This window comes from Lonchura striata, chromosome 9 (assembly GCF_050655825.1).
Source record: "Lonchura striata isolate lonStrDom1 chromosome 9, ASM5065582v1, whole genome shotgun sequence".
NCBI classification, from domain to species: Eukaryota; Metazoa; Chordata; class Aves; order Passeriformes; family Estrildidae; genus Lonchura; species Lonchura striata.
The window spans coordinates 7384117-7411835 of record NC_140711.1 but is presented as its reverse complement, the minus strand read 5'-3'; the positions used below and the strand labels follow the sequence as shown (position 1 = coordinate 7411835).

The 27719-nt window shown below is 45.0% G+C and overlaps 1 protein-coding gene across 1 annotated transcript; it reads right to left on the bottom strand.

The window, feature by feature from the left end:
- Positions 1 to 3081: 3081 nt before the first annotated feature.
- On the bottom strand, positions 3082 to 26920 carry EHHADH (enoyl-CoA hydratase and 3-hydroxyacyl CoA dehydrogenase). Its single transcript, XM_021537181.3, has 7 exons — positions 26775 to 26920; positions 20463 to 20566; positions 19548 to 19720; positions 17862 to 17973; positions 17537 to 17641; positions 11201 to 11542; positions 3082 to 5569 (listed from the first exon to the last, which is right to left on the bottom strand). Exons 1-7 carry the CDS (start codon positions 26843 to 26845, stop codon positions 4299 to 4301), a joined length of 2178 nt encoding a protein of 725 aa, XP_021392856.3. The 5' UTR covers positions 26846 to 26920; the 3' UTR covers positions 3082 to 4298.
- Between the last annotated feature and the right edge of the window lie 799 nt (positions 26921 to 27719).

The following is a 27719-nucleotide window of genomic DNA, read 5'->3' as shown; positions in this document are numbered from 1 at the left end:
TGAAAGTGCATTGTTATTTTCCAACAATTATATCTTTAGGCCAAAATTCAAGTTTGGATTTATCTTGAGCCCTGGCGACATTATTTGTTTTCTAAGTGTGGTGGTGGACTTGTTTCCCTGCTACATTTGAAAGAAAATTGCAGTTTTATTGCTGCTCTGCTCAGCACTGGGAGTTGAAGTCAGCTTTCTGTTAGAACAAAAACCAAACGGTCATTTTCATAGTCCCTTATCTTTGTACAATACCCAATAGCTCTATGTCAGAAACAGTCAAAACATATTTATTTTTCTGTGTTCTCCAGAATATTCCCAGACAGTTCATATGAGGTCTGTCCTTGGAGAAATCCCAGAGGTGTCCCCATCCTGTACACACACCTGAAGGTGTGCTGCGAGAACCATTTGCTTCTCACCAATAAGAAGGGCTTAAGAACAGCCAAGTTGCTGCTGTCTGGCTGTGATCAGCCTCACACTTTATGTGTCAGACCAAGGGATATGGGTCATAACTGCAGAGCAGAGAGTTGCACTGAGGCTTTGAACCACCTCTGACTGTGATCCCTGACTTGCAGTGCAGACCCAGTCTCTGCAGTGCTGCTGGCCCTTCCTGCTCATTCCTGCAGCACCTCAGTGCCACATGACTGTGTCCCAGCTGTGCCCTCACCTTCCCAGATCTGGAATAGCTACACCATTAAACTCAGTCTATCTGGGAGGAGATGGGTGCCCAGTTGCACTGAGCAGGGGCTTTGAGCCTGCCTTGGCATTGGTCACTAGTGGGAGACCTTCACAGGCCTGTACATTTTAAATGTCTCCAGTGTTTATTACACTGGAAATAGAGTATTCTGACACTTCTGAAGGCTTAGCTGCCTTTGTTTTGTAGAAATCCCACTGAAATCTGCAAACATCTGGGACCTTGCTCAGCTGTTTGCAAGCAGAGGAGAAACTGATTGCAAATCCAGGTGTTTCTTTGACACTGTCCTGATGTCCCCCTGTTGCGTAGCAGCTCATCCCTGCTAGCAGCAAATGAGGGACGCAGCTCAGCTCCCACGAGAACCCTGGCCCAAAGAGAACTAGTACTTCTACCTGCTGGCACAAAATCCTTCCTCTCCAGCACTGTCTCACCTCCAGAATTGCTCTCAGACCAGCCTGGGCTGTCAGATCACTTTCTGTTCAAAAGAAATAAAGAAGGAAGGTGAAATGTGGGTTACAGAAAGAGCGGTAGGTGTTTCTGGCAAGACCTAAGTTCCCCATCCAATTTGGGTGTGTGCTGCAGGACTGCACTTCTGAGCAGCCTGAGGCAGGGAGCTCTCTGCCTCCCTTTGAAGGGCCAGTGCTGCAGGGGACTCTGATCAGAGCCAAGGCAATCCTCCCCTTTGGTGCACTCCCATTCGCTACTGTTTTGCACAATGCCTGTGGCTGAGCAGTTAATGGAGGCATCTGCTGCACTGGCAGAGTTCACTGACTTAATTAAAGATATCTAACAATCCTGCAGCTGCATGAGAAAGGCCACGGGTGCTCACAGGGCCATCTCCTCAGACTGAAAGCAAGCACCCTGCTGTGCAGAAAGCACAGACATGCAGCCAGACACCACATGAAAGCAAAAGCAGGGCCCAAGGATTAAGGATGGACTGGAGCCAGCTCACATTGTGTGTCGCCACAGCCTCACCGTGCCAGAGAACTGTAAACCTCAGCTCATGTATAGCTTGGAATAGTCAGACATACAGCAAGTGTGCAGAGCTGGGGACATTCCTCACCTGTAGGGATGGTTTTACTTGGAAAACATTTTTAACAGATATTTTCCTACTGAGTGAAAATGGTTAAGTGGTTTAAAAAGACAGGTGGGAAAACTAATCCTGTACCAAGTGGTTACCAAGTTCTCCTCTGCACGGGGCTGCGTTCTCTCCTGTTAAATGAAGAAACATTTCACTCATGGGTATATTTCTGGCATCACTGCACATTTGAGCTGATGGGGACTGTGCAAGGCTGTTAACAATTTACCAAAGAAGCTCACAGGACAGGCTGGTGGTTGCTGCTTGGGCTGCTTGTCAGCAAGCCCCAAGGGCTTTGGATCAGGCTGCCCTGCAGGGCTGACGGTCAAGGAGCTGTGGTTGCCCTTGGGCACGCTCTGCCCTGCCGGGAGCAGAGCAGGCCAGGGGCCAGGGCTCCCACGCACTGCCCCCGCCCTCCCGGCGCTGGGAATGCGACCTCGGGCAGCAGTGCAGTGTCACCGCTGGTTGCTGGGACGTCAGGCAGACAGGACGATCGATGCTGGCCTGCTTTGCTCGATGCGAATTTACAAATGAACTTCTATCAGGAGAGACATTACTGGTGTGAACAACCTCTGCTCTCAGCAACTCTTGATGAGGGAAACGGACCCATGAATGGCTCAGCACACAGGTGCTGCAGGTGACGAGCAGCATTTTGGATCCAGGATAGAAGCTGGTGTTATCCTAGGATAACATTGCAGTTCCAGAGGAAGGTCACGTCCTCTGCTCCACAGCCTCCTGCTGCAAGGGAATTGCCCTTTTCCTGCTGATCCCCAGTGTGGGTGAGCACCACGGCACGAGGCACAGGAGAAGGGAGGTTAGCCCGGGCAGGGCATTGTGTCCAGAGCTGTCCTGGGGATGACAGACCAGCCGCCAGCACAGCCAGGGCTGTTGTGTAACATGTCACACAGAGCCTGCTTGTGTGGAAGTAGTGCTTCACCTCTGAGCCAAGCTGAATTGCTCTCAGCTGTGGCAACTGAGTGGTTAGGGGCAAACTGCCCCAGTTTGCTGGGCCTAGAGTGACTCGTTCTGCAGTCATGGAGAAAAGTCCTCCCTGGAACCAAGCACTTGGGTTGGCTTGCAACTCCTGATGGGTTTTCTGCCCTCAGTTTTTCTCCCTCACTCACTGGTGAATAGGAGTAGACAAAGGGCAAAATGAAACATATTTAGAAGAAAGAGGCATGCACCCTTTTCAAACACAAATTCCTCCAGAAACAGGAAATTTATCTAATTCCATCATGTAAAGAAGGGATGGGGAAAAACAAAAACCAAGCACATTTGCTTCTTTTTCCCACTATCTCATGTGACACCATGTAATCTGTCATGAGATAATCAAAGCAGTTTTATTAAATTAAAATCAAAAGTTAAACATGCAGTGTGCCTGAGAAGGGTATACAGACGAACCTATTCCCCACACCAGACTGGAAGATATGTTCACTAGACATGTGAAATGGGAGACTTTGTCTCAAAGCATCAAGCCTGGAGCTAGTTTGGCTCCCTCTCACTCTGCTCTAACCTTTGCTAGAGATCTGCCACCTCGCTGCCTGCCTGCAAGCAGTGTCCCTGCCTGTACAGCTCTTGTGCTGTGCCCTTCCCAGCACACCCTCTGATCATGGGAAAACCTGGTCAGTGCCATGTTTCAAGCTGGTCAATTAGAGCCTGTTGAGCCCCAAGACCTGGAAGCTGTAGTCAAGCAAGATGCAGGGTGTGATGGCAACATGTTTCCAGACTGAAGGGATGCCAGAAGATGTTTCTGCTTGGACAAAGCCAGGTGGGAATAATGGCAACAGAGGATGGAGTCTGGATGCAGAAAGCCAGTCATGAGCCAGCACCATGGGGCAGGTTAGTCAGGCTGATGTATTTGCTTTCCTGGAATTTATTAAAGCCTCCTCTGCAGCAGGGAGAAGAGAAATTACTAGGGGACAGCAAGGGACTGCCCCTTGCTCTCTGCCCAGATCTGCTCTCCACTTCATTTGACTTTACCTCTGAAAGCTGCTGCACCCTTGTGCCATCTGTCCCCCAGCAGCAGGAAGGGAGCAGATTCCAATTGGCTGCTGCAGAAGAGGAGGGAATTGAGGGGAGGTGGCTGCACAAGAAAGAACTGAAACAAACTGGGAAACAGGTTGAAGACAGGGTTTGGTAGATTTGGCAGGTCTTGATTGAACTGCGATCCCACTTTTCTTGGCTCCAGCCATTACTTGCATTGTGGGCTGTAAACGCTGCTCCCTGCCTTCCCCAAAGACAGACTGGAAGAGGAGTACAGCTGTGATGACCTGCAGGCAGTGCAAAATGAGACAGGCCTTTACACAGCAGTGTGTGAAGACAGTGGGTGAGGCTGGGGCTGAGAGAGAAGACTGGATGAAGGCAGTGGTGACCTGCAGCAGGTAGGGGACTTAGATCAATTATTAGCCAAAATTATTCCCTGCAAAGGTCTCGGAAGGCCCGTGGCTTTGTTTACAGGCCTGTAGCTCTTTGGATTTTATTGGAAGAGGCAGTGCAATTGAAGCACCGGTTTCAGGAGATCAGCCTCCATCAAGGGAATCACAGCTTGGAGCTCTGCTGGCTGAGGTAGGACATCCACTCCTTGATGGGGGGGTTCCCTGCAGCCACCAGCTTTTTCAGAAAGGCACTGGGCCGTAGCCCAGGCACATCAGGGTGGACCTCAGAGTATTTCTGCAGTTTAGCCAGCACGCGGGGGAGCCCCACGGTGGAGGCGTAGAACATGGGGCCACCCCTGTGCTTCGGCCACCCATAGCCATTGATGTAAATCACATCCAGGTGCTCTGGGCCTGATGCTATTCCCTCATCCAGGATGGCAAACCCCTCATTGATGAGGGAAAACAAACACCGCTCCAGGATTTCCTCCTGGTCTATAAAGCGGGTCTTGATGTGATGGGTGTCTCTGTAGTGGGACAGGAAGCTGTGGAGCCATGGGTCTGGCGTGGCTGTCCTGCCCCCAGCCTGCTCGTACTGGTACCAGCCCTTGCCGGTTTTCTGGCCGAAGCGGCCCTGCTCACACAGCAGGTCTGGCAGGGGGCTGTAGCGCTGGCCGTGCCGCTGCCGGGCCGGTGTGCCTGAAGGGAGGGATGGCCCAGTCAGGCCCTGATCCTTCCGAGACCTCCAGCCCACATCCAGCCCAGCCAGGTCAGACATGCGGAAAGGGCCTAGCTTAAACCCAAAATCTTCAAGAACCTGATCTACTGCTTCTGGTCTGCTTCCTTCCTCTAAAAGGAAAACTGCTTGCTGGACGTACGGAAACATCATGCGATTCCCAACAAACCCAAAACAATTCCCTACCACCACTCCCACTTTTTTCAAGGCTTTGGCCAGCTGCATAGCAGTGGCGATGGCAGTGGGGGACGTGTGGCGGCCACGGATGATTTCCAGCAGCCTCATCACATGGGCAGGGGAGAAGAAATGGGTGCCAATGACCTGCTGTGGGCAGCTCGTGGCAGAAGCTATTTCGTCGATGTTCAGGGCTGATGTGTTTGTACACAGCAAGGCTCCTGGCTTGCAGATCTTTGACAGCTTGTGGAATATTTCCTTCTTCAGTGCCATGTTCTCAAACACAGCCTCAATGACTAGGTCTACATCACGCAACAGATCAAAGTCCACAGTGAACTGGAGACGTGCAGGGTTATGGAAATCCAGGGTCTGGGCACCCCCCTCCATTTTCATAGCCTCACGTTCCAAAAGGAGCATCACAGCTTTTCTTCCCTTGTTCAGATATTCCAGATTCTGTTCCAGGGCTACCAAAGGTATGTTGGCCTTAACCAGAGAAGTCACAATGCCTCGGCCCATCGTTCCCAGCCCTAGGGATAAAAGCAAGATAGAATCAAAGACTATGAATAGAAAATTAATCTCTTGAAAGTAGCATTTCCTTTGTATCTCCAGGATAAAAAGTGGAGGCCTCTTGAAAACAAGTAGTGCACACATAGAAAGCAAATACTGAAGACTGGGAAAAAGGAAGGTGAATTTGCTCTTTCAGTGAGCCTAAATGTTTGAAAAGAGGTAGCACAAAGGCAAGTTAGTACCCTCACAAGCTTACAAAATGTCAGTGGGATTCACCCAGTATGCACAGATTGTGTGATTCATGTCTTATCTCTGCAAAGTTTTATACCTATGGAAACCAGGATCATTGAGGAGTGAGAACCTGGGGATCAAAGAGAGAAGCTCTGAGTTACATCTTCAACCCTGTTATGACTTTCTGCAGGCAGGTTCAAAGTAAGATTTCACCCTGAGGATATCAGTGCCTCACTGTTCCTGTGAGATGGTCTGTTATGGGCACTGAGCAGATTTACTTCCCCAGAGATTTTGACACTGGCAAAGTTCAAAGAGTTGATTTCTCCCCTGTCCTTCCAAGCTTCCTCTTTGTCTCCCTCCTTTTCTCCCTCTGTGCTTCATTGCTTGATCTTTGAAGCAAAACAAACAAAAAAAAAAAATTCTGTGTCTATTTCTGTAAAGACTTGGATGCTGATCTGCTCTAAACTTTGTCTCTAAGGCCTCCTGTGTCTCTCAGTGCCTGGTCAAATGGGATGGAACTAATGCAGCGTTCTTGATCTAGATTTCAACATCTTCTCTCTCCTTTTAAATCACACTGCCACATCAGTAGCCTTTTGCCTTTGTTCACTTTCTGTCAGGTACCTCTGCCCACCAGGAACTCTTCAAGCCCTCCAACATAGGCCATTCCTAACTTCTGGAGATTCTCAAAGTCAGTTTTTCTTGTCCAACCACACAGTTAAAGCTGTTGTGCAGAATTCATGTAACTGAGAATCCATTCACACTGCAAGTTTTTCCTCCAAAGTCTGTAAATGTGTTACCCCCAGCTCGTACCCCCCAGGGAATACCAGTGTAGAGATCACTGGCTTGATCCTTTGCACCAGCTCTGTCCTCTGTGGCATTAAATGAACCTTCCCTTTCTGTGACACATGACCCATGACACTGATCCTGCTCTCCCATGGTGGAGGCTTTTCCAACTAAATTAATACAAACTAGTCAGGGAAGGTCAGCACAATTTTACCAGCTTTAAAAGTGTGGAGCCTCTGAATGGAAGGATTATTAATATCCTAAATATAGCAACAACCAGACAAAGTATATAATTTGTTATAATTCTGTAAAAATGATTTTTTTAATCTCAGGTTTACAAATGAAAGTCAGCTAAACAAATAAACAGAAACAAGGGGATTAATAATTTTGTCTAAATCAGCTTTGTAAAGAAGAGCTGAAATGATGTCATTGTTTAAACAAGTTCCAGCAATCAAGGTCAGACAAGGTAGAATGGTTTTCTGCATGCTACACACTCTTGGTTTAGTTACACACTCTCAGTTTAGTTCTGCCCACCTTCAGCTTGTGTGCACACAAGACAGTTCAAATATTCCCTGCATAGCCACCAGCAGACAGTTTTTACTGGCATCACTAGCTGGCAGCCTGCTTACAAACCACCATTACACTCCTGAGCAAATGCTGAAGTTCCTTTCTAGGAAATTAGATTCGCTATTTCATAATCAAGTTCTGTTGAAAACTAATTTGAAAATAAACCCAGAATAACATGAACCAACTCTAAGTAATTCAGTGTCTATAGTTTGCTGGCTGAAAAAACCTGAACGTGAGTGGCTCCTCCCACTGGGCTCAGTCTCCAGAGCCTTTGATACAGGACCAGGTACAATTTAGGGACAGGTTTTCCCTGGCCCTAGTGAGCCATACAAAGTGCTTTTTTCTTGCAGTGCAGGAGGGTAACTCACCCCCCAAACCCAGCCCCATCTGTCAGGCTCTCTTTAGATATCAAGCTGAAGTGTTTGCAGTCCCACATGGCTCCTTCTTGAAGTCTCTTCCTTCCCACCGTGGAGGCCTGGGGTTTCTCTCTAGAATTTCCAAGTTCTCCACACATCCTGAGTCTTATGCACTCCTGATCCTCCCAGCTTCAGTCTTGTGACTGAAATCCTAGTGATTCTCTTGCCATATGAACACACTGCCTTTTCCTAAATCAAAACCACTTTTGTGAGCAGGTGTTCCCCAAGCTTCTTTCCCAGGGAAGCTCTGCAGTGGTGGCAGGTGATTCCCCTGGTTGCTTTCATCATGAGCACTCCATGTAGGTTTTAGCCATCCCATGAGAGACAGGCACACATGCTTGTAGTACTACACTTTCTAGGCCACAGGAACATGTATCTTATAGATAAGATATGAGCTTGCCAAGCTTGTTTCTGACCTAGAAAAGCTGTCTCTCAACTTCCTCCAGAACTCTGCAATGGCCTGTATGAAATGATGTTTAATGAAGCTGGCAGAGAGAGTAATGAAAGCCCCAAGGGGTTTGTTACATTAGAGCTTGCACAGCATGATTCCCCTGGAAATATTTCCTAAAATTGGGCTATAAAACTAAGGAGAGCTTTGGCTATCTAGCAGCAAAAGAGGCATTTCTGAGGACTCCTCTTCTGCAATTCAGAAAGCCAAGTGATCTTGGGGAAGAATATGTTAGAGCAGAAAAAAATGGCAGGGGATCATTACGCCTTACATGTGTAGAAGGCTGTGGAAGAAAGAGGAAGGGAGATGTCTCATGTTCAGCTCAGATCACACAGACTGAACATGGTGTGGAACTGCTGCAGAATTTCTGCTGTATGTTGCATTTTCTTACTCAATAATGTTCTCCCTTCCCCCAAACCAGGAAAAACCCTATATTCCCTTCTTCCATGCAGGGGACTAATTTCATGTCCAAGCACATCTTTCTAAAAAAGACTGAAATCTGCTTCAGGAGCAAGAACAGTGCCCAGCCATCCTACTCCTGGTCTTTTATTGTGAAATGAAGCTTTGACATATAATTAAAACTACAGTTATACATATGTAATTCCAGGCCAAATATGGGTATGACAAATCCATTTGCTGGGCAAGCTGAGTGAATAATGATGGTTAATTATTGATTTGTCACGTGAGGTATTAGAATATGAAAAATCATACAAAATTAATTTAAGGACTTTAAAATACAAATTTCAAAACAAAAGAACTTGAAATATGTACAAGGCAGATCATGTACAGTCACGCACTACAGAAATACCTATCTGTGGAAAACACTCTGAACTACAATGAATAGTTGGACATTAAAATGCCTGGCAATTGAAATAATCCTTTATAGATTGGTAAAAATATGCAAGGACTGTTCTGGTTTTCCTGATAAAAACAACAATAAGCAATTGGCAAGTAATGGGCTGCTGTAGACTGAGGCTGCTGCTTTCTCTGTTTCAGGGTATCAGTTTCAAGCAGAAATAATGTGATACTCCAGGCAAGCAGGGAGCTGTGGGGAAATGCAGCTGCAAGGGACAGACAGAAAAGAACCTTCTTCCTAGGTGTTGAGGAACCAGAGAAATTGAAAAGATGTGGGAGCCAAGAGTTCAGAACAACAAAAGCAAAGGAAACAAAAAGTCAACATGAAAAAGTCAACATGGTCTTCTAAGTTGCTTCTCACAGTGCAGCAGTAAGAGATAGAAGCAGCAGCATAATGCAACATGGCTTTAGTGTGTGAAACAGCACAGCACTGTCTGTGGGAACGTGGGGTCTGCATGATTTCTGAGGAGCCTAAATTGAAGCAGCATCTTTCTCTGACTGCCCAACAATTAATTTTAGTGTGGGGCTGACTGAGCACCAGCACAGGCTGCCCAGAGAAGTTGTGGAGTCTTCATCCTTGGATGAAGAGCTGTCTGTTTAAGAGCTGTCTGGGCATGGTCCTGAGCAAGTGGCTCTAGGTGACCCCATGTTAGAAGAGATGTTGGACAAGATGACATTCAGAGGTGCCTTCTTGCCACTGGGATTCTGTGGTTCTGCCCCCTGTTCTTGTCTTGGCTCCCCATTCCTGGGGTGCAGTTGCTCCCTGCCAGTAGATAATTAACTGGATGTGTTGAATGTGGCTAATATAAAGATTGCCTGTTACCCTAGGCATGCTAAGCAGAAGCAAGGAAGAAATCTGTTGGTACCTGGCTATGGTGTAACTACTCCTGGAATACTGCTCCCATTTTGGCTATGCACATTTTATGACATGTTGAAAAATTTGGGAAAGTTCAGGGTAAATTAAATGACCAGAGTGTGGCAGATTGTGCTTTGCAGAAGTACCAAAGCACTTAGTTTATTTTTTCTGCAGAAGAAGGAGTTAACTTGGGCATTGTCTGTAATCAGCTATGAAAACACTGAAACCTGGAGGTGAGGTTGGGGGAATTTCAGACCATGATTCAGAAATCTGTCCAGAGATGAGTGGCAAATACTTAATCCAATGCAGCCCAACCAATGCTGCTTGGAAATAAAGTAGAGATGATGTTTCTACTAGAAACTTTCAAATAGAGGTTGCATTTGTCCTCAGAATTCCCTCTAGCTCAGTTACAACCCCAAAATAGGAAGCTCAACCCTCACAGCCCTTCTAGCTAAACTGTCACTGTGATTAGGTCTTTGCAAGTGTGTTGTTCTGGCATGATTTAGCAGCACAGAGCACAGAATGTCCCTCCTGGTCACCTGGTCATTCCCCCAAACTCCAACACAGGCCCTCCTGTAAAAGAACACACTGCAGGACTGACCTCTGTGGTAATGACAAAAGTATGTGTCCAAACTTCTGTGCTCTTCAAGTCATAGAACAAATCTGGTAACAATTAATGCCTCTTTACCTGAATATTTTAACAGACTCAGATCCTTCTCACAGGATGTGATGTTTAAAAATCCATTTCTATTAAAAATATGGCATGGCAGCTAATGAAGAGAACTTCCAAAGAAAATCTCTGTGGTCTAAAATGAGTTGTCAGACAGCTCGAGTCCTGAGAAGCACCCAGAAAAAAAGTAGTGTTGATCTGGTGAGATTTCCTTGAAACAGAATGGATATTTTCCAAGTGCTCCATTACTTGTCTAACCATTTTTGAGTGCTACTATCAACAGCTAGAGCTGAAAGATATTTTTTTAATCTCAGCAGTGCATTGAAGGTTTTATTTAAATTGCTCTTATAAAAAATTAATGAAGGCATTATCTTGCTGGGCTACAAAATGGCAGGAGTGGATCCCAGTGAGATGAAATCTTCTTAAAATACAGCTGTCAAAACATTTTTGTATTAATATATCCCTGAGTGACTCTGTGCACATGCACTTGCAGTGCAGAACTAGACCAGGAGGAGGAGAATTTCCTACAGACCTGCTTCTAGCACAAAGAAAAACCAGGTCTTGATGTTTTAAAGGGAGCAGGCTGCTTATGGTCCCCACACGAAGCTGTCTCTGAAGCGAGAGAAATATATTTTTCCAGAGGAAGAGGACAGATGCGTTAATCTAGCGGCATGCGAGTTGCCATCTGAATTTGGAGCTTCCCAATGCGGTGACAGCTTGGCCAAAGGGTGTGGAGTATCTGTGGGTGTGAAGGGTGTGAGCTGGGCACGCCCAGCGGAGCTGCTGGCTGTGCTCAGTGCCCATCGCGCAGGTCGCTGTCCTTACCTACGACGGCAGCCTTGCGCACGGGCTGCGGGGCGGCGCTGCTCCAGGAGGCTCCGCTGGGCGCTGCCCACCGGCGCACGGCTCTCTCGGCGAAGAAGGCGTGCTGCAGCGCCCGGGCCTGCCCCGAGGTCAGCAGCACCTGGAACAGCTCCCGCTCCCGCCGCACCCCCGCGGCAAACGGCCTCTCGGCGGCGGCTCGCACGGCCTGCAAGCACAGCTCCGGAGCCAGCCACCCCCGCGCCTGCTGCTTCACCCTCACCAGAGCTTCACGCAGAAACGCTTCCATGTTGGGCAGTCGGGGAATTGGCTTAAGGCTGAGCCTGCGGGGTCCCAGGGGCTGGCCTGGGGAGAGAGAGATGGAGTTACAGAACAAAAAATCCACATCTTTTCAGATGTAGCCTTTCCAGACTTCCAGACCCTTTTCCACAGGCTGGAATGTCAGTCTGCCTCTTCTTCTCCAACTCCCACTGCATGAGGGCTTGCATGGCAGAGTGAGCTGGGTCTAGAACTAAAGCTTCTGACATTTCTCCTTTTCTCTGCTTGCTCTGACAATTACAATTTTCCAAGTCCCTTCTCAGACCTCAAAAAAAGTAAGACTTTATTTTCAAATAAGTAATTCTCTCCTTCCTTTTCTCAGCTTCAGAGTGCCCTGACTTTCCAGTTCTCTCTCTCTCTATAATCCTAGCTGCCACTTTCATATGGATCTTTCTATAGGCTTCAGTAATGAAGCTTTCCTCCAGTATTGTTTAGTATTCAGGACTCAGTTGACACCATCCAGAGGCATTCCAGCCAGAGGCCTGACCCAGACATTGACAAGAGAGTGGAAAACACACCCTGACTTCTTCCCTTACTGGAGGAGCCCCTCAAGTCACTTTGGGACTAACCAAAAGGAGATCTCAGCATGAGTTGGGCAGCAAATGGGAGAGTTCATGTTTGTGTCAGCAAGGGATGAATCAAGCAGCCACACAAATATGTGAAGTTTATTACAGAGAGAGGTTGCTATGGTGATACCTAGAAAGGGTTTTAATTGAGAGAACATAGTGATGGTTCAGATGCCAAAATTCTCTGTCTTCTTTGTAAGTACAGACCTGGCCATATTCAGGTGTTCCTCTGCTCTAAAGGCAGCTTGCTCAGTAAAGACCAGGGAGGAGCAAGATCAGCAATTCAGGAGGTATCCCCTTGATACTGCAGCATTCTCACAAAGACCCTGTCACTGCAGCCATATCCAGATCATTAACTGCAGCATGGCACTGCATGGATTGCTAGTGCTGTCCCCAGAAGCAGCCAGGACTGCCACCAAAGTCAGGTGGTGGGCTGAGAACCTTATGCTGAAGCTCTCTGGGGACTGTGTCTCATTGCTCTGGCCTCTTAGATGAGTTCTGCCATGGGGGCACACTTCAAGGCAGCTTATTGCATCTGGCTTTCTCTTTCTATTGTCTGAGCTAGGGAAGTGCCAGTACATCAGCAGGATACCCAGGAAATCCTACAGGGGCTACCAAAGAACAGGAATAATGGCAGTACTGCAGGCATGGCTGCCTGAGATACATGTCCTGACTCTAGCTCTTCCTCCAAGACTGAGCAATGCTTAGGAGAAACTGAAATACAAGTTTCCAGGATGAGTTAGTTCACTGATTTATTGTAATAAAGGTCTTCAGAGCTCAGGTTTTTAATTAAGCCTCTTAGTGAGCACAAAAAGATGAACACTCACTGTGTAAGTAGCTTCCCTTGTAATCACAGTTCATAAAAATGTTTTCACATTGACAGTGGATATAATTTGTATCAGCCAGTATTGCAGGATTTAGTCAGGATAATGTTCCTTTATTTTGGAATAATTTTTCCCCCTAAGTTTTTAACCCATAAATGCTCTTTATATGCAGTTCTTTATTTAGGACTTAAATAGTGGGTTATATCCATCACAAGAGGAAAGCTCAGGCTTGTCCCAGAAAGCTAATCTGATGGCTGGAAGATTGGGCAGATCAAGGGACTTCATATGACATCCAGTGGAAGGGGCTGGAAAACCGGAATACCACTGGAAGTCTTTAAGCTTGGTCTTCAGACAGCAAACAGTACTCTAAGCACAAATAGTGATGGGGGACAAGAGACAGTTCCTCAGACTAAAAAAAGATAAACTCAGGGTGCTGTAATAAAACTCTTGTTTTAGCTGCAAACGAAATAGGTTTTCTACAGCACCTCTGTGCAGTATCTTAGCTTCTGCAATGCTAATAAGAATAAAGGACATATTTATGATCAGGAAAGAATTATCAGAATCCAAATCTGGGAAGAGGACATCAGTGCGGGACACCTGCAGCTTAATTTCTGAAAGCAAAGCAGCAGGAAGATGATGAACAGTGCCAGACATGAGTGCTGCAGGAAAAGCATCATCCACACACAGGAGCTAACACAGCAGGAGCTAACACAGGCTCCTGCTTTGTTTACCAGTTTTGTAGTCCAGGGGGCACAAAGGGCAGATCAAGTGTATAAAATTTCTATCAGCAAATGCACCACGTATGCAGGCAATATCAAATATTATGTTATTTAAAGAAAGAAATATCATCCCAGAGTTGTAAACTCTTGGGACACTATGAGATGGCACATGCAAGGGTGCCTAATGTTCTTCCTCATGCAGGGAACTGCTTATGGATTTATGCTGAATAAAGCTGAGCCCTGCCCCTCAGGCTGCCAGAGACAATTCCAGGCCATGTCAGACCTTTCATAAACTCTGTTTTGTGTCCAAGGGACACTTGGCCAGGCCTCTGTCTAAGGAAGGTGTCAGCCAGAACCTTGAGCCCTGGGGAGAGATTAAAATGTCTTGATATTGTGCATCTTGGCAGAGATAGGTCATGGAAAGGCTTTGCAGCTCTTAAGGAAGGCCTTTCTTCCAGCCTCCATGTCAAAGATGCAATTACCCACTGGCAGCATCTGTTCCACCCCTAGCTTTGATGAGCCTCAGAACAACTGCTTCTCTGCAGAAACTCCTAGTATCTTACAGGCAGAAACTCATCATCTTTCCCCACAGATTAATACCTGGGGGACCTCAGCTACTTCAAATTGCTCTGGTTTTCCTTTCCTCTTTGGTGCAAGGAATTGGTACTGCTCTGCTCTGAGGTCAATCAGCAGATGGGGTCAGAAAAACAAGGGGTATATATGAAGAGTTTCAAAGTCTGCTGTGTGGAGGCCAGGAGCCAATTTTTCCTCCAGCTGAGGAAGACCAGAGCAGACCAACAAGGAGTGGGCAGGATGAGATGCAAGCCGCTGCATGTCTCCAGCAGTTCCAGACATTTGTCAATTTTGTGATGCCATCAGCTGGGAAAAGCCTGAAATGCAACTCTGGAATATGAAATGGAACTGCAGTGATTGTCAAGCAAATCTAATGAAAGGACGTTCTCCTTGTCCCCAAGGATTTAGCTCCTGTCTAAATAGACATTTTTAAAAAATGCTTTCAGAAGTGAAGATATTTCCTTTAGCCTGGAGAAGCCAGTTTGCCCGAGAGGTCAGGGAATTATTCTTGCTTCCTATCTGCAATATATAAATACAATGAAAATTTTTCAATGACAAATCTAACTCAGAATCAGTAATTGCCTCTGTGTATTCCTACACCCACTTACTGTTTCAGAGTATCTTTTGAAGGTGTTCTTCATTAGAAAGAACCCATAAAAATGTATGGATGAGAATGCTCTCCCAATGTGCCATCAAAGTAGCTCTGTCAGCTGTGTATCACAACAGTAATCAAGGACCCCTGATACAGTCAGGCAGTCATTTGGGACTGATCTCTTGCCATGAGATACTTCAGCTCTGGCACTGAAAAAGCTTTAGAAGAAAATTATTTCTGAATTGATTCTTTGAGAGTTATCTTGCAGTACAGCCTTCCCAGGAATAGAAATTCCAGTGGTGACAAAACCAGTTATTTAGCCAGACTGCTCTGCAAGAAGTCAGCAGTTGTAGCTTCATGTTTTAAAAAAATCTCATCAGAAACAAAATGCTGCATTCCACACAAAGCCAGTGGAATTTTGTGATGGTAATTTTTTTGTACATTCTCTTTGGTTTTATTAAGATTATCTGAAAAGCATTCACTGAAGGGAGAACTCCATGTGAACAAGCTCCAGGCAAGCTATACAAGACTGTCATCTCTTCTGCAATCCTGTTAGTGCTTGATGGAGAAAAATGAAAGTTCTGCCTTGTCTTTGTAGACAGGAAATTCATTAACTTTTGGCAAAGGCCAAAGAAGGAATGACTCAAAAGAAACATACAGACCCTGGGTGCACCGATCTCTCAAATTATTAGATAACCTGAGGGTAAATGGTGCATCAAAACTTGTCTTGGTCTTCTGCGTGGTCTAATGAGAAATTTTTCAAGCAGGAAAAAAATAGATGAGCTAGTTCACCAGTGTTTTCACTGTTAAAATGTACTTTAAATGCCAGTAAAGCTGTTGGAAAGAGTCTGAAAGCATTTTTAAAGTTCTGTGGGAGTTGATATATAGTGTGATGTGAAACACCGTCAATGACATTACTCATTTTTGCTGGGATAATGCAAAGCAGAAATAAACAGAGTGAAAATCTAATAATGAGTAAGACTGGGACAGCTATCCGCTGGACCTTCAGCCAGAATCCTTGTATGCTTATACAACTGAAAAAATCCCCAAAAAACCAAACCCACATTGGTAGCTACAATTTCCAAAGAAGATGAAGCTAAATAACGGGATTTTGCCAGTATTGGTAGTGGACATAAGCTCCAGAAAGCAAGTTACCCTAAGAAATTGTGTGGTCAATGCTTCCTTCCTGAGGGTCTCCTGTAAGGCCAAGCTGGCTTTCACGACTGTCAGCCACTGCACAATGTCTTTCATGGAAGAAACAAGCATGCAAATATCTACATTTCACCTGATTGCACATAGCATTTGTTGAAATCCAGAATGTCTTCTGGTTTGCCAGTTACAGCAATGTATTCATTACTCATTTCATGACACACTGCTGCTGCTGTCATCAGTACTGGCATAGATTTTATGCAAAGCATCATCCGGAGCCCAGAGGGTACATCACAGGGAGCACTGTTTGTTGGGTTAATTTGCCTAGAAGAGTGATAATATTTCACTGCTCTCCCAACAGATGGAGAAACAGAATTCTCATTCAAAACAGACAAACTCAGCGAACCAAAGTACCTTTGTTTTTCTTAGAAGCAGCAGTGAAATACATCACCCATCTCTTGCTCAAGAATTATATTTAGTCTGATGACATAAAGGAAAGAGAAAAGAGGACTGCTTATGTCATTGATTCTGTACTAGAAAATGAAGCCCTAACATAATGTAGGATGAATACAGTGAAAGGGATGGACTCTGCTGTAGAAAACCCAGCCAAAGAATACCTTGGTGCCTGTCTGGTGTGGCTGCTACAGGGAAGTATACAAGACATTGATATTTAAGAATAGCCAATTATTTGATTAACTGTAGAATATGGTGCACTGTTATCTAGGACAAAGTTTAGGCTGCCTCAGCTTCTAGCAGAGAGAAGGGGCCTTGTCTGTAGTGAAGAGAACTGGAGGAGCAAAACCAACATCCCAGCTTGGACAGCATTGCCTGTAAAGGCCATGACATAAAAGCAGGAAGGTTTTTTTACCTTCCTGTATTCATCTCATTGTGACAGAGCCCCAGATGAAATCCAGTGTTGAGGTTCCAAAGGTCAAAGGAGGTTGGCAGTGGAAAAATGCCCTGTTTTCTCTAATGGCAATGGTTCTTATGCTGCACAAGGAATGTTCCTCTTCTTGAGTTAACTCCAGCAAATTTGATTCTGTTTTTTCTAAGATGGGGTAAAAAAAATCTCTCCCCATCCCTCCCATCTCCACAAGCCATTTTTTGTACATGGCACCCAAAGGATTAGGGACAGTGTCACTTACAGACCATGGATCATTAAATTGAGCACAGGATGTGCCAGCCCCTCCACTACAGGGAGAAAGTTATTTTTGCTCAGCCATTATGCTCAGCCAGAATGCATGCAATGCCAGCTGACATCCAGAGCTATATATGGATAGAGCACTTACTCCCCAAAACCTGCAAAGTGCAACATCCCAGAGGAGCATGTGAGTTTGGATATACAATTAAAAAGCAGGAGGACTTGATATATATCTGTTCTCTCAATCTCACTTGAATTTCTGCAGCTTTCCAGCATCTGATTTTTTTCAATTCAGACAACAGGAAACAAATTCTGCAATTAATTCTATATTATATGGATGCCAAAACTCAAGAATGGAACATATAAATTAGAACAAACCGGTGGGCTTTTTTCTGATTCTTTTCAGCCCTGAAACATCACCAATTATTTCCTGGTACTGCTACAATTTGTTCCTCACCAATCACTTTGTTTGCCAAACGGATTGCTGCCTCAATGGTGTTTTCTTCCACGATTTCATCAACCAAGCCCAGCTTCAGTGCTTCAGTTGCTGGAATGTGTTTTCCTGCCATAAAAAGAGAAATAAGGTGACTACAGTGGAGCCTGATGGGCAATTTTGTTCTTTTCCATCTCATCAAATGACTTGTGCAGCTGGTAATTAGCCCTCATGGGTGGAAGCTAGTAGAATTACAACCCAAGCAGCCACACAGGTAAAAGATTCCTGGTTTCTGGACCAAGCTGGTATGACTGAATGCCATGTTCTTCTATACAGACACAGCACTTACCTGTAGTGATCATATCGAGAGCAGCTGGTACTCCAATCAGTCTGGGGAGTCGCTGAGTGCCTTCAGCACCTGGAAGTAACCCTATAGTGACCTCTGGCAAACCCATCTGAGCCTAAAATGCAGTAAAATTAAACAAGGAATCTGATCATAAATAGTGGTAATTGCAGACTGAGCAAAATAGAGGAAAGACAAGCAGATGTGAGTGACATTGCTCCCCTAGGAAGCCTCAGAATTTCTACATAGAAACTTCATCCTTGCTTTTTGCCGTATAAAATATTTAGGGGAAAAACCCCCAGTTGACCATTTAAAGGATTCCTGTACAAATGCACAAGGAAAGCATGACCTTTCAGAGGATTTGTGTGCTAGTACAGCACTAGGGGACAGCTGTAGGGCCAAGAGCATTCCCTAGATTGACACACATGTCAATTCTGCTTCCAACTATGCTTTCAACAGTTGTTGCTAACTGTTGGAGGGCACAGTGGCTTAACTTCATCTCCCTACTCTAATTCTTGCAAGTTTAGTAAAGAGTTGTAAAGAACCTTAAAACCATCTTGTTTCACTACCTGTCATAGGCATACCTTCCACTACACCAGATTGCTCAGAGCCCCATTTAACCTGCTTTGAACACCACTGAAATCTTACCTAATCTTTTTTCAAGTGTCTTTTGGTGCATTTGATACCTGGGAGAGTCACAGCAGATAAGCCAGGGGCAGCAGGAAGTGTGCTGGAGGTCTTCTCATAAAAAAAATTATCTCGATTTTGTTGCCTTTAAAAATAGTTTGCACATTTTCTATTGAGCTTTTAAGAGATTTTGAGTTACTTTAAAACCACTACTTATAGTTCCAGTAGTCATGGCACTTCATGATATGGTTTTAGTGGACATGGTGGTAATTGGTCAAAGGATGGACTTAGTGATCTTTTCCAAACTTAATGATTCTGTGATTCCATGGCCCTCACCTTAGGTGACACAGAGAATGATGTAGAGTATCTCTTTATGCTGTTACAGCAACCCACACTGCCACAGAGAAAATGACTCACTGCAGAAGTGAGGGGATGGCCCTGTCAGTGAGGAGTCTGTACAAAGAGACAGGTACTGCTCAAGGTGGTTCAGTATTCCTGAACCTTGAAGGAGAGGATTGAAGAAAAAAGCCCAGATCATTCCTGAAGGCTCTTCAAGCTGTCTTTTGGTTGAAGTACTCCCTGGGGATCCAGAGCCCATGAGGAATCTAACCATAAGTGCTCCATGCTAGCTGAGTTTCAACTCCCTATAGAAACTAGGCCATAAGCAGAAAGAAGTACAAAATTCACAGGGCTGAGGAAAAAAAATAAATAAGAGAAAGTCACGCTCCATGAGTCAGTAAGATACAGCTGTCTGCATCAGAATATAGATAATGAGACCTAGGGCAAATTAACATTTGGTTTCTGAAGTTTCTACGCAGCCATCTTATCCTACTAGTTACTTTATATTTAGAAATTACTTGAAATTAGTTCGTAAGGCTTAGGAAAGACGTCAAGGGTGCTGGTGTATGTGCAGAATGTCTGAGCACACAGACTTGTGTCCTATAGCTGTAAAGCCCCTCTCCTCTAGGCAGAGGGTCCCGGGAAAGGCACCCTGTCCCTCTGCTGGTGCCATCTGTACTTGGCTCCAGCAGCCTCCGGCAGCCCCTCTGTCCCACAGCGTGTCACCTTCATGTGTGCAATGCGGTAGTGACAGCCCAGCGCCACCTCCAGGCCTCCTCCCAAAGCGACGCCTTCGATGGCCGCCACCACCGGCTTCTCGCTGCTTTCGATGAGAGACACGATGGGGCCCAGGGCACCTCCATGTCTCTTGGGAGAGGAAAATCCTCGGATGTCAGCTCCTGAGGGAGTATCAAAAGATTAGGAGGAATTAGTAGGCGGGGAGGTGACTGGAACAATCTTTCCCTCTGTGCTACTGGACACAGCTGCTCACAGCTGCCCAAGCCCTTGCAGAGTGTTCTGCTGGCAGGAGAATGGTTAACAGGAACCAACCCCTTTTGGGACAACCTTCAAGGAACCCTGGATCTTTGATCCTTTTCACAGAGCTCCGAGGAAGGCTGAGTACAAAAATACAAAGTAACTGTAAGGGTCATGCAGTCACTGCAGAAATTTGCAAACATTCTTGGTGTGATATTGAGCCTGGAATAGTTTAGTGCAAGTTACTACAAACAAGCAAAGAACTCCACAGAAATTCCCTAGCTTGTCAGGCTTCTTCATCTGGAGATCTGTTATTCACTACTGCCCCACCTGAGGTACATTCCATACACTAGACCAGTAAATGGTCCAGAGATTTTACATAAATCAAGCTACAGAGACTGAGGAAACACCAGGATGTTATGGAGTTGAACAGCTGTCCCTCATTTCAGAATGAACAGACCAGCTTACTTCTGGCCTATTTCAACATCCAGCTTGTCATGTGCCCCATGTCAATTGTGGCACAGCAAAATAGACAAAGCACCCTCTCTTATGGCCATTTCCAGCCAAATCAGGACTTTTGCCAGCAGTGTTATGAAATAGAGAATCTTCAGATATGATGGGTGGAGAGTGTTTAATCTTTTGTTCAGCCTGTGTTTGATGTCTTACCTGCACTGAATTTCCCATTTTCACCACAAATCATAACAGCTTTCACTGAGGGATCTGCATCTGCTTTCTTCAGCCCATCCTCTAGAGCCTGGAGAACTGCCAGACTGAAATAAAATAGAGATTCAGTGAGTAGCCATCAAATAATACATCCCCCTTCCAAAAGGTCTGTGTTCTGAACACTGAGCAGCCCAGTGAAAATGAGCACCATGTCTAACAGGCAGTCTCCATGCCTGGCTGCTGCCACAGCCTCTCCAGGTGAATCCTGTCCTTAGTCTCCCTCTTACCCCAAGGACAAGCACCCAAACACAACAGGCTGGCTGCTGACCTGTCAGTCACTGCCTGGAGAACTCATCTTCAGGCTATGACACTGCTGTTTCCACAACAAGCAGCATAGGGAAATGTTCTTTTGAAGATTTGTTTATGAATTAAACATTCACATTTTCAAGAAAACAGTTTAGCATAATTTAGAAATAATTAATGCTAAACCACTGACAATCTAAGAACTTTTTGAAAGGAGCTCTAGGGATAAAAAAGTTATCTTTCAAACACCTGACACAGGCTCTGCTGATGTTAATAATGCTGTCATCTTGTGAATATCTGCATATAGGTCCAGACTTAAATTGGTGGGATCCTGTCAAAGGGAATTTGGGCATGAAACACTGCACAGAACATGTCTTTACTCATCTGAACAGGTAGCTCTGCAGACACCAGCAGTAGATGTGACCAGCAAAGAATTAATGAAGAATTTCAAAATGGATCTGTAGGAGCATAAATAGTGTTTTATTCAAAACAGATATTTAAAAAGTCTGACCCAACTGAATGTCCACTTTGCGTTTGCCTCTTTAAAGCTAATTCATGTGTTAATATGGATGGACTTGGAGAACCTAGTCTGTTTTGGAAGATGGTAACCATAGCAATAGTAGGTAAAAATAGAAGCATTAGCACTTTAGTAACAGAATTATTAATACAAATTTTATGTATATATAATTTAGATACTAAAATGTACAGATATACGCACATACTGATATTGTTTGTGAGAGACTATTCTGTGTAGAGGAACCTCTGATACACAAAATATGAGCCACAAGCAGTTGAAGGCTGCAGGAATAGCCAAGAAGTATCATCCACACTTGCCCAGTCCTTTGTAAAACCAGCTTTCCTTTCTAGACCTTCTCCAAACCTTGGACCCAGCTCCACATGTGAGCTTGGTGCTGAGGAAAAGGGATCAGAGCTCTGCTGATGCCCAGTGGAGAGCAGCAGTGTTAATTACACAGAGCTAATAAAAAGGCCTGAGGCACAGTCAGCTTGTGCATGTTGCTCTATGTGTTAGAGGGCATTTCATCTAAAAAGGAAGATTGTCATGAAGTAGATGAAAAACACATCATTGTACTCTTGCGTGCAAACATTTTTACAGAGCAATGCTTGCAGAATTCATGTGAGAATCCATAGTCTGCAAAGGGAAGCCTGCGAGCCCAAGGAGCTCCTTGTAAGCCAGCTGTGTGAAGGAATCCCAGCCAAGCTCTGCACATTCCTCCTTCAAAATGAAAAATTAAAGACAAACCATTGGCAAAGTCTAACAATCGGGGCTCTTGGCTGAGGAGGACTGTCTAAGAGGATCTCCAGGACCATCTGCTGCCTGTATAAGGCTGAGCTACACAGGAGAGTAAGAGAGAGCCCTGAGACCTGACATCCAGAGACTGGGAGAAATGTTATTTTTGGAGAAAGTACAGCCAGTTATGTACCAATTGCTCAATACAGACATCAAAGACAACTCTGAAATGTGATCTTAGTTGTGGTTCTGAAGGCTGAAACTTAAAATGAGAATAATTTGGCCATGCCAAAGTAAAACTGTGAGGTGAATCAGTAAAGGTCTCTCCACTGCATGTAGGTCCACACAGCAGAATATGAAAACCTTTCCAAATTTCATACACTAAATGTGTTTTAATATATTAAAAAAAATGTGTTTTATCTCCCTCCCCACTGGCATATCTGTGGTTGTTGCTATTTGAGGAGCACCCACAGGCTGCACTCAATGCTTGCTGCTTTTTGAGTTCTGTTTGTGCATCAGTAAAAAGCCAGGCCACAGCAGTACCAAAATCACCCAGGGGCTGGGAGATTACAGGGAAAGCCATTAGGAAATGTCATTACACTCTACAAACCATGGGGCAAAGAGGGAGTAAAAATATGTTCTATGATCCAAACACATGTGAAGTTACTAATTTGCAACTATTGTATAGACAAATGGCAAAATTCCATCAGGAGCAGAAAAGAAGCAATCAGTATTTGTGAGTCTGTTCCAGGCAGATGCAAAATGTCCAGCTAGAAGGGTTGTCTGCAGCAAATGGGAAGGTTCAGAGCTCTATGGAGGAAATCTGTTCCAAGCCCTCAGCATTTACAACAACATACTACTACCAAAATAAAAACCAGTCATCAAGGCTGCCACAAAATCACAGTTTGATCCTTGCCTCACCTTTATTAACACAACAGCTTTGTTCATGGCAGTGAATAATTTAACTTGATATTTGCATAAATATCTCTTCTATTTCCATATAACTTCTTCCCAATTGGAATTTTTGTGGGATAAAAAGGAAGAAAAATCAGGCTTTTTGCAGTTTCTTGTTTTCCTAAGATGGAGTGATAAGTTTGCCTTGGATATGTCACAGTCCAACACACAGACTGCAATGCTTTGTCACTCATATATTTTAACTGGCACTAAAAGATGTAATTTTCAATTAAAGCATCACAGTAAAATATATGACAGTAGAATTATAAAAGTACTCAAGAGAATGCCAGCTTCAAACTGCTAGAGCATTAAAGAAGCAAAAAGTCACTGTAATTTTCATAAGTATTTCATTACTGTGACACTGTCATTCATTTAGCAGTAACAATGCAAAAATTCCCTCCATGCTTTTCAAGGCTGCATCCCATGCCATGCCATGGGTATTATTTTGACTGCAGGAAAATTGATTCTGCCAAGGTAATTCAGTGTTCCAGGTTTCAGGAACTCAAAACAGGTGCTGTTAAAGAGTAGGTCCACACCAGAGCAAGAGAATATTCTTGGAGATTACCATACCAGGTTGTTTCTATTTAAGGGAATCCTGAAAATTTAATTTAAAGAAGTGAGACTCAAATCCAAAAGTGGAAAATGTTGTTTATGGAAAGCACGCAGGTCTGGTACTTTTCCTTTGTATTTTTCTCAGCTTCTAATATACTTTAAAAACCTGCAAATCCCAAACCCGAACAATAACAATTCAGGCTCTCCCATTGTCACAAGCTCCTTTTCCTTTGGATAGCTTCCTGCAGTGTTTTTCTTTGAACTAACTGCTGGGTGTTACATAATCCCCTACTTGAAATTGAGGACTTTTGTGCTGGAGTTACCTGCTCTGCTCTCCCTTGCTTCAGTGTCAGATCCAGCTGTGTAGCAGCTACTGTCACATATTGTTGTGTGACAAGTTGCTAATGCAGCTTCAACAGTCCCACACGTAAATTAAGGCCAGAGCCAGAATGGCATCTTTTGACTGGAATTTTAGAATAGTTGTTTTAGGAAGCAGATGCTTATTGATCCCAGAATTTTCTCTCTGTATCTCATTCTGATGAAGTGCTGATCTGTGGGTGATCACATTCTCCCCTCATTGCTACCTGTCTGAATCTGCAGCTTCTCTCATTCCCTTTACATTTTTTGAATTTTAAGGTGATCAGAGTCAGAAGGATAACCCTGGCAGCCAGGGAGAGCTTTTCCCAATCAAACCTGTTATGCTGCCACACTTCATAGAATCCCACACATAAGCTGCCCTACTGCATGGCCTCCCCTATCCTCCCTGGAGCTTTTCTGTCCTTGTCAGCTTAAATGTTGAAATACTCCTTAAAGTCCTTCTAATTCCCGGTGCCAGCGGCCTGCCTCTGCTGAGAAGGGGTAGTCAGTCCTTCCTTTTGCAAGTCTTGTCTTTCTGCTACTAAAAACCTCCTAGTTCTTTGCATATCTGGATCCCTTCTCTCAATGCCGTGGTCTTGTAAATGCAGATCTCTGAATACTAAACTTCTGCAAACCAGGAAAAAGCCCTCCAAACAAATGCAATTTGGCACATGCCACTTCTGCTGGTGGAGAGAGTGATTAGCTTAAAGGGGAGTCTGTGTGGGAAGTGAATTTGCTGCCAGACTCTCAAGTCAGCACACATTTCTCAGAAAAGCACTGCAGGTACCAGCAGAGGATGATGTCAGACAGGAGAAAGCAAATTCCTGCCCACCATTGGCTTCTAAAGTGCTAATGGCTAATGTGATGGCCCAGGAGGGGGGAAGTGGATAATGGAGACAGGTAGGGAAGGCTGGAGTACAGCAGCAAAAACTCACCAGTCTTAAAAAGCGTTTGTGCCTGCTGTGAAATGAAATTTTCAGGATTGCAGGGCATGGCTCCTGTCTGTAACTTTCACTGCCTGCTATCACCTGTGCAGTTCCAACATTTCCAACAGCACTAAGAAACTTGCTTCCTGTGGTCCAGTACAGAAATGTGCAGGAACAGGAGGAGCACCCAGGGATCAGAGTGTGCTGTACCTTTCCTAGCTGTAGTCACATCTTAGCTAACACCTACCTGATGGCAAGGGTGTGAGAATTATGGATCTCTTTTAAAACAGGTATTGCCCTGGTATGCCACCAAAGACCACAGACATGTCTCAAGTTGTAGTTTAATGGATCTAAAGTCTACAGGATATTCTTTCTTCCCTGTGGGACTGAGGGACAGGACCACAACCACATAATCTGTCTCCCTTGGTGTACCAGAACTGCACCTTGCTGTGAGGGCACTGCAGGGCCAGGAGCAAAGGGCAGTAAAGGCAGAGATCTGTCCTGAAGAAGTTGTTGTGCTGTTGCTGTTCAAAGGCAGAGGTGACTTTGGGTTTTCTCCAGGACTTCTCAAAAGAGGGGAGTTAAGGTTCCTTAAACACATATCTGTTACTGCTGATGGTTGGACTCAGTGATTGTAAAGATCTTTCCAACATCAGCAATTCTATGATTCTTTAGGTCTGTATTTTGTATTTTTCATGATAAGGATTGAAAGTTTATTGTGAGCACAGCCTGGAAGTTTTCTTAGACTAGTCTTGGGCACAGGAGGTCCAAAGGATGTCTTACACCATACAGTTCTGGGAGTCTTACGTGTCTGGTTCATCTAAACTCATCAAGTCACTCCAAGTTTCTCATGGTAATTACCTGAGCATGTGAAAATGTTCTCATTCCACTTCCAAACAAGTTGCAACAGAAGAGTGACCAGTGCCAGTTACAGTGTAGCTTTTCTACAGAAGAACATCATGTTTCGTCTCCTTTTCATGCTCTTACTTGTCTCCGTGAGCTTCTTTTTAACGAACTTTCTCTTTTGTAAATCAAGCACAATTGCAGTGTGATTATTTTTGGCTTGTGAATACAGACTGAATAGACACTGTGGTCACTATTACTGAACAACTACAGCTGCTTAGAAAGGGTTTATGTGCTATTCAGAACTAAAGGAACTAAACCCCACAACTAATGTAAAGCCAAAAGCACGTAAGTCCTTTTCAAGACACATGAAAAACTAAAATTTCAGAGGCTCCTACAGATTGGTGTTTGACTTCATTTTTCACTGGCTCCTGTTTGAGATTGCATGGGGCCCTTCTTTACCAAGATCAGTAATTAGAGGTCAATTCCTTAATTGTTTTTAAAGGCCAAATGAACTGTTTTCTGATAGCCCTGGCTGAGTTTAATCCTGGTGCCAGCTATGCTTGCTGAACCATGCCTGATACCCACAGAGCCCTTTGCCCTCTTGGATAGCACAAGGATTCGCCAGGCAAGTACTGAGCAATGTGGGGCAGACAATCAGACCAGGAAATCTGAGGACTGACTTGTACCAAACAGCACTGAAGGCACTCCAGGCTGAGCTAGCGCTGCTGTGCTATGCCTTGCTGAAACAGTCTTGATGTTTAAAGACTGGAAAATGATGAGAAATAAGCAAAGTTTTTAAACACCTTCCACGAAGATGGCAGAAAGTATGGTTTGCTGAGCCTGGCACCTCTCCTGTGAAACTCCCCAGCTAGAAATGATAAGAAAGAGCAGAAGTTATGGCAAAGTTCAGCATGTTGTTTGCAAAGCGAGATCCAGGCTACCTCTGAAGGAGCCGCCGGTACTCTGCGAGTACTGAGCGGTGTAGAAGTCCCGGCTGAGGCTCACTGGGGCGAGCCTCACTCGGGCTCGGAGAGAAGGAACGAGGTGAAAGGGAAGGAGATCGGAGAATCCTCCACCTGCTCATAAGGGGTCCTCAGGCCCACGCTCCCCGCGCAGTGCCGGCGGTACCTGAGCGCGTTGACCGGCGGGTTGCAGAGCCGGATGACGGCCACGGCCGAGCCCCTCGCGTAGTGCGCCATGCCGAGCCTCCCTCTGTGTCCCCGTGTCCCCGGGCCAGCCCCGCCGCGCCCCGCCCGCAGCCCGCCCCCACCGCCCGGTCACCGCGGGGCTGGCCCCGGCCCCGGCCGGCGGAGAGCTGCCTCTGCTGGGGTGGCAAAATGCACAGTATGGACATTGTTCTTAAGGAAGGTTGTTCATTAATGTTTGATCTTTATAACTTTCAAGCCTAATCAACAAGAAAGGAGGTTTCAGCTCACAAGCTCTAAGTGTTGTCCGGGCGTTGGGAAGAGAAAACCTTTTTGGTAGAATTGCCTTGTTAAGGTCTGGGGCTCCACGTGTTTCAATGATCCCAGTCCTAGGGGAGGTTGACAATGCTTGGGAAGAAGGATGTGTGTGATGTGCCACTGAGAGTGGGCACACAGAATGCAGAACTTAGAGGCCACAAGGACATTTGGCAGAACCCCCAAAATAAGGAAGAAATTAATAAAGCCAACCCAGCAACTGTGCTGAAATCAGCCCTGACTGGGTAAAAGGTAATTCTGGCAGGAGCAGGTCATGACCAGCGACTCACAGACCACTGACCCAAGAAACCACTGACCCAAAAGAAGATAAAGACTGGCCTAATTAGCATGAGAAATGAGAGAATCATTAATCAGTAGAAGACAGACCACTAAATAAGAGAATGATGTAACTTGCAGCCAATGAACATCAATACCTTCATTTGCTAAAATGTATAAATAGAGAAAAGTTTTGATAGTTATGCTGGCTTTGTGGATTTGCTACCCAGCCTTCTTTCTGTGCACAAATGTAAATAAATCAAACACCTTGACTTAGTGTTGGATTGGCATCTTGTATACTGGGTGAAAGAACCTTTTCTGGGACAACACTGGAATT

What these genes read in the sequence shown, in the direction of transcription:
- EHHADH (XM_021537181.3), bottom strand. Translation starts at nt 26,845, where the DNA reads ATGGCGCACTACGCGAGGGGCTCGGCCGTGGCCGTCATCCGGCTCTGC. An exon ending in ACCGCATTGCACACATGAAG is followed by an intron (nt 17,974 to 19,547) that starts GTGACACGCTGT and finishes ACTGCATTTTAG; the next exon opens with GCTCAGATGGGTTTGCCAGA. An exon ending in GCGCAAGGCTGCCGTCGTAG is followed by an intron (nt 5,570 to 11,200) that starts GTAAGGACAGCG and finishes TTTTATCCCTAG; the next exon opens with GGCTGGGAACGATGGGCCGA.